The following is a 7,318-nucleotide window of genomic DNA, read 5'->3' on the forward strand; positions in this document are numbered from 1 at the left end:
TCTCCCAAGTAAAGACTCTAAATTAGGGTTTTTTTTTTTTGTAATTATTTTATTATTTGCTTACAGAAAAAGCTGAGGATAATTTAAATTTATTTACAAATTTTAATTGATCAAAATTGAAAAATTAGAAAAACATTGACTTGTATTATGGGACAATCAAATTTAGTAAATCTCAAATCCATATTATTTTGCTAATCGCATTTAGATTATAATCAAACTGAGTGCTTATGGATTTGTGGGATATTGATGATTCAAGATCTATAGGTTGTTTAATGACATTTAGGTTATTAATCATTGACCAAGTTTGATTATGGCTATTTTGAATTTTTTAATTTTATTTTTCTTTTGGATTATTTTTGGGGCGTGAGATTGGTAGTAAGTATTCTTCTAGATTATTTTATTACTTACTATTTTGAAAAGTATAACTTATATTAAATTATTACGACTTAATTGTATGTTGGTTTATTGGTTTTTGTTATTGCTTGCTCATTCTAAGTGAAAATAATTTGTTATTTTAGTTTATCTAAAAAAAATATATTGAACTTCGTCATTTCTTCTTTATTGAATAAAATCTGAATCCAAACAACATTCTTCTTAATCATTAATGAGGCCATTTTTTTTATTTATTTTGAAAAAAAAAACATTCTTCTTGACCAAAGTATGATAGTCACATAACCGACTTTGGAATCATGGGAGATGATGATATCATCTCAATCAATTTGTTTTGTAGTTTAATGTAAAACGGTTTTGTTTTGTTTTTTGACATATTTATTTGTTTATAAGATTGTGGTTTATTCAATATTGTTTGCTTAATTAGAAAAAGATGAGGATTTTTTTTTTTTTTTGAAGTAGTTTATGGTAGAGGTGATAAGTTTTCGATATCTTTTGTTTCCTAATCTTTTGATCCTGTTTAAAAACTTAAATATACATTTTTTTTTTGTTAAATATTAGATTGTTATTTTTAAACAGTTTTGTTTCTGAATTTAACATTCATTTTTCAATAGTTTGTTTAAATGTTTATACTTTTTTGGATTATGTGTTTTGTCTTATTACTTGTTTGGACCCTGTATTTTGATAAATTACTTTTTAGACCTTATATTTTATAAAATAGTTAAAATAGAATCCTAAACTCGATTTTGGTCAATATTTTCTCAACTAAAATCACAAATAATTTATCAAACTAATAGTTTAGAACAAAAATAAAATTATTATGTATAAAAACTCTATTGTTATATTTAATTTTTTCTTTATCAAAATTGAGTTTAGAGATCTATTTTAACTATTTTACAAAACATAAGATCCAAAAAGTAATTTGTCAAAACACAAAATCCAAACAAGTAATAGAACAAAACAAATGATCCAAATAGGTAATAGAACAAAACACTGGTCCAAAAATATATAAACGCTTATCAAATTCATCAATGACCAATGGGCATAAGATAAATGAACAATAAAACTAATATATATTGAAGAATACATAATAAATACCAATCAATAAATGAAAAGAAATAATGCACTCTTTTTATTTATTTTTTGGTAAATAGAACCTCACTCACTCATTTTACCAATTCAAATAAATATTTTTTTACACAACAATTATTCACTTTCTTACAATTAAATCACTCACTTTCTTTTTTTCTCTCCTGGATTACAATCAAATCACTCATCAACTTCACAAAGCTAATATTTTTTTTTCAAAAAAAAATATTACATTAAATAAGCAAACTCCAACTCCTAAAAAAAATCTTCACCAACACTCTCTCTATTGTCATCAAGTAAAATACAAAATATTCTAACTTGTTAAAAAGACCCCAAAAAAGGAGGGGAACAAAGAAGATTCTTTTTAAAAAATTACAACTTTTTTTTCTTTTTATAGTAAGCTTGTCACCATTCTTTGCTGTACATTTCAAGCCGATTTAAGATACATATTTCAAACTGTTATATGGTCTGGGTAATATAATGATCTTCTCAACGTGCAACCCTGATGATTATGAAGACAAATACATTAAACAATGATATAAGAAACTAATGAAAAACTTGCTAGAAAAATATATTAAGGTTTATTACTCCAAAAATCAACCAAGTCAAGGTTCAACAACATCAACTAGTTCTCATGACCAGAGTTCCGAAGCATGAATATAAGTTATAATCCATGATATGATGGCATGACTAGAATAAAAGTTGAAGAACTCACATTGTTTTGTTGTGTAGTTGCATACGGCTCAAGACACGGTTTGATCTTTTTTCAATGCAATGTTTCGTAGTTCTCGCAGGTGAGAAGCTATCTCATGAATGAACTGAACACCCTCATCACCATTTCTAAGTGAGTTTACTGTGTGCTCAAGAAACTTCCGGTCTGCTTCAAGTGCTTCTAATCTCTTATTTAGATCAGAAACAATAGTTTCAAGAGAAGTCGAATCTGTGGCTCGGGATAACTCTGCAGGACTTTCCCTGCTGTAACAAACTTCATCGCCTTCTATTCCATTAAGCTCATGTTTCTCAAGTGAGGAAGAGTTTCCTTCAGCATGCAAATCCTGCCCAGATACTGATTCATTGTGTTGTGCTGACAAAGTATTAGTTTCTGCTCTACTATTTTCGTGACCCTTACAATTTAGCTCTTCTGTATCAATTTCACCATCATCAGGAAGCAGATGAAGTGTCTTCTCCAACTTCTTTAAACAGTCCAAGATGTATAACTTTTCATCTTCAAACTCTAGCATTGAAGAATTCAAATTGTCTTCATCTGCATTCTTAAAAGAAATGTCTGAATCTTCAACTTGGTTGGAGACATTAAGTTTATCTCCGATGCAGCTGTATTTTGAGTTATCCACTGCAATATCTGTTACCACATCATAGCTTGACTCAGATGGAAAATCCATCACTCGTTCACTTGGAAACTTCTGCCTATATAATTCAAGCTCTGCTTCAAGATCTTGTATCTCTTTCTCCTTCTCGGCGAGAAGATCATTTGACTTCTGCAGTTCATCGTCATCATACTCAGCTTGCTCTTCCATCATTCGAAGGTATTGGAGTGCTTCCATATGGAGTGCTGCCTTCTCTTCCTGCAACCTTGTAATCATGGCCATGGCTTGATTCGTAGCAATTGCAGAAGCACTTCTCTCTTCCTCCAGCTCCTTATACATAGCAGTCATAAGTTTCTTATCATGCTCAACCTGTCGTTTGAACCGATCTACCACACTCTCACCTTCAATTTCACTCACAATGCTTCCATCAATAGACAGTCCAGATTCATTTCTTTCAAGTGAGATCCTCTTTTGAAGTATATGCATCCCAATAGAATTAGAAGAATCCAAAGTCTTAAAATCATCACTATTTAAAGAAAATTTAGGACTAATTTCATTCATGGGTTGCTCAGTGCCTCGAGTGACAGACAAATGTGAAAGTAAAAATTTCAAATCCTCACTAACTTTTGAAGCATCCTTCCCTATCCATTGCTCTGCAAGTAAACCAGAGAGTTGTTTTCCTCTATTGCCAACAGCTAACTTATAAGCATCACCAAGATCCAATAAATTGGGCGCTTGCAGTCCACTGTCACTAGCAATAGGGTTTCTTTCTAGACCTGTTTCGCTTGTTGTGTTAAGCGTAGCTCCTTCCTTACAGACCTCACCACATTCGGCCATGGATGTGTCCTCAACTTCACCACTCCTTGTATTATCCACTGAGACAAATAATCAGAGACATGAGAAATGACAGTAAAGTAAATCAATTAGAGAGAATAATGAAGTGCTTTATGCAGAAGTTTTGGTGGAGAAACAATAAAATAAAATATTATGTTCACAAGTTCCACACAACACACACCAAAAGGCAGTGTCTTTCAAGTATTGACTTATTTGCAGGGAAGGAATGGATGAGTACATCACAAAGATACCAACTAATAGGACACATGAAAACCATTCATTAAAGAAAAGAAGAAGAAAAAACATTGGACTTACAGCAGCTTTTTGATACTTCAACAGGGATTCCTACAGTATGCGATGAAGCAGGACTATGGGGGGATTCAGTTTGTGCAGGGATGTTTTCCTTCTCTACAACTTGTTGCCAATTAAGTTGTTCTAATCCATGTCCGGCAGCAATGGTAGATTCTGGAGATTCGAAATCAAAGGACTCAACAGCATCTGCTTGCACCTCTGAGATCAAAATTGAAGGTTTTGGCCCAGATGCTGGATCTATGAGTTTATCAGAGGCCAAATCAGCATCTGCTTGCCCCTCTGAGATCAAAATTGAAGGTTTTGGCCCAGATGCTGGATCTATGAGTTTATCAGAGGCCGAATCAGCATCTGGAGTGACAATACAAGGCTCGATGCATTGAATAGAGAACTCTTCCTTGTACTCATTTGCTTCGGGGATTAGAGAACTCACACCCTCATCAAAGACCAAATCAGCATCTTGAGTGACCACACAAGGCTCAACACATCGAACAGAGAACTCTTCCTTGTACTCATTTGCATTGGGGATCGGAGAACTCGCACCTTCATCAAAGGTCAAATCAGCATCTACAGTGACAACACAAGGCTCAACGCATTGAACAGACAACTCTTGCTTGTACTCATTTGCTTTGGGTATCGGAGTACTCGCACCATCATCAAAGGCCAAATCAGCATCTAGAGTGACAACACAAGGCTCAACGCATTGAACAGAGAACTCTTCCTTGTACTCATTTGCTTTGGGTATCGGAGAATTCACACCTTCATCAAAGGCCAAATCAGTATCTAGAGTGACAACACGAGGCTCAACGCATTGAACAGAGAACTCTTCTTTGTACTCATTTGCTCCGCGGATAAGAGCACTCACACCTTCATCAGTAGAAAACGGAGATTCAGACTCGGTATCTGATGAGATCTTCAGCTCTGTATATCTGATGTGAGATAAAGGATTAAGCTGACCATTTCCAGAATGACTATCTATAATTGACTCAAGTGATCTTTCCTTGATGACATTATGATTCTCTTCAATGCCTTCAGATTCAGTATCAGAAGCTACATTGAGCTCTGTGTATTGGATATGAGATAGAGGATCTAGCCCATCCTTTCTAGAATGACTAGCTATTATTGACACAGATGATTTCTCCTCCTTCAGGCTATCCTGGTTACGTTCAATGGCACCAGAAAGAGACCTCTCAAGTTCAGCAGCCTCCAAACCAACTAGCTTTGACTGAGACAAGACCTGAGCATGAGCTCTTGGAGCCCATGGCTGATTGCAACAAGCACAATTCCTTGTGCTCGAGCTACTGATCTTATGATCCCCGAGTAAAGGGTCCTGATCAAAATCAGAGTTAATATCTTCACCCAATTTACCCACCAACAGTCTATAAGTTTCAGCATTAGATTTGTTTATAGTTGCAAATGAGAAGAGACAACTTTCACACATTTTATGTACATCTACAAGCTTATTATGAGCATGGCAAAGTACTAAGGAAGAAATCTCTGATTTATGACAATTGCACATCAAGTCCCAATAATATCCCATTTTTTCTTTGCCCAAAACATGATCGAGCCTCGAGCAGATCAGACAAGGTGTTTGCAATTTGCAGCCACGAGCAAATTTTGTAATTACATATGAAAACACAGCATCGATGAACAGAAAAAAGATCAGTAACCATTCAAGAAAAGCTGAAACCAAAGTAGTGATCAAACCGTGGATTCTCTGTGGTTTGGCCGATGAAGTCGCCGTGGCAGCCATGGCATAGGAACTTAAGTGACTTCAGAAGAAGAAATTGGTTGTTTTTTCTCGCTAATGGAACAAATTGAATGTTTGAAACAGAATAAAGTCCAGTCCTCCCAAAAAGAAATCAATAATCTGAGGTGAAACGTGACACTGAAGCCAAAAATTTGAATCATTAGGAAACTCAAAGTAACACCAGATCATAGATGTAAATCATTAAGGACAGAAGCAACAAACAAGTACTAATTACACAACTAACATAATTAAATTTTCATTATGAAGAATCACCCAAATAACATATGTACTTTTCACAAAAACAGATTTGTAATCAAGTTTAAGATGACATAAATTATGCCTACCCATAATGAATCTGTACTTTAGGGAAATAAATACGGGAGATATTACAAAACCAAAATATATAATATAATTATAATAATTAAAACTTTTTCTGGAAAAAAAAAATAGAAACCCCCAAGATTTAACATGAAACCTTATCAAGAAGTGAGAAAAAGGAAAAGTCAAACAGAATCTCAGACTTATTGAATCGGATCTTCATGGATCAAAAACTATGGTGAACAAAAAAAAATTATAACGAAAGACAGTAAATTCAATTCGTATAATCGATGAACCCAAAAACCCACAACACACTAAAAAGCCCATGACAAAAATTCCAGCCATAAACGAGAGAATACAGTTGAAGATTGAAATAGCATGAAAAGATCACTAGTCATTAAAATTGCTAACTACCAAATTCGGAAGTTGACTTGAGAAAAAAAGTGGTAAATTTCAAACTTAGCTATCATGTATAACAAAAATCCTCAAGCAATCAATACAAAACAGATACCAAAATCAAAACTCGATCACAGATATTAATTACTTAGAAGAAGAAAATTAATTTAAGAAAAGAAGAAGAAGAAGAAGAAAAAGAAACTCACCTGTTCATGTGAAAAAGGAGAGAAAAGCTTGAACATTCAGATGCAAAGGAGCTTCAAATCAGAGGAACCCATTTGCCAAATTGATGATTAACAAATAAGCCAAAGTTGTTACAATGAGAAAAGTTTGAAAAATAGAAAGGAAAAGAAATGAAAGCACAACCGAAAGGTTGAAGCTTTCCAACACAGATGTGCACGTAGTTTTCACGATTTAGACTATAAAAATAAATTTAAAAAAAATAGAAAAGAAAAGAAAAAGAGCTGGACTTGAAATGAAAGCCGACACTGCCAAAAAGTCGGCCATTGATAGAGAAAACGACACCAAATATACCGAAAGTATTCCCAAAAAAACAAAAACAAAAATAAAAATGAAAACTTTAACCAATGCCTATTTGTTGTTCAATAAACAGCAAAGATTCGCGGGAAATTTGGTGTTCGTTGGCTTCCCTTTTTGTTTCTTTTTTTCTTTTTCGGTGTCCCAAAATAAGAAAAGTAATATTGTACTTATTATTATTACTATTTTCTTTTTATTAATTGTCATTATAAATACAAATCGCTAGGTGATTAATGAGGTTGGATTATATTAATAATACAGTTTTTCAGGGTAATTAATATTATACAGATTTGTTTGCGAAATACAAATTTTTTAGTCATCTGTACTATAGTGATTTTTATGATTGTTTGTAACATTTATAAAATTATTT

General features: G+C 33.3%; 1 protein-coding gene across 2 annotated transcripts; it reads right to left on the reverse strand.

Moving 5' to 3' along the window:
• Positions 1-1,499: 1,499 nt before the first annotated feature.
• On the reverse strand, positions 1,500-6,899 carry LOC133790713 (myosin-binding protein 1). Of its 2 annotated transcripts, XM_062228459.1 has the most exons (5): positions 6,618-6,896; positions 5,655-5,835; positions 3,954-5,277; positions 2,195-3,679; positions 1,500-1,981 (listed from the first exon to the last, which is right to left on the reverse strand). In XM_062228459.1, exons 2-4 carry the CDS (start codon positions 5,703-5,705, stop codon positions 2,223-2,225), a joined length of 2,832 nt encoding a protein of 943 aa, XP_062084443.1. In that variant the 5' UTR covers positions 5,706-5,835; positions 6,618-6,896; the 3' UTR covers positions 1,500-1,981; positions 2,195-2,222. The 2 variants fall into 2 exon arrangements, with proteins under 2 accessions (XP_062084443.1, XP_062084442.1); XM_062228458.1 differs by having other exon boundaries at positions 3,954-5,835; positions 6,618-6,899.
• Positions 6,900-7,318: the final 419 nt, after the last annotated feature.

This window comes from Humulus lupulus, chromosome 7 (assembly GCF_963169125.1).
Source record: "Humulus lupulus chromosome 7, drHumLupu1.1, whole genome shotgun sequence".
Lineage (NCBI taxonomy): Eukaryota > Viridiplantae > Streptophyta > Magnoliopsida > Rosales > Cannabaceae > Humulus > Humulus lupulus.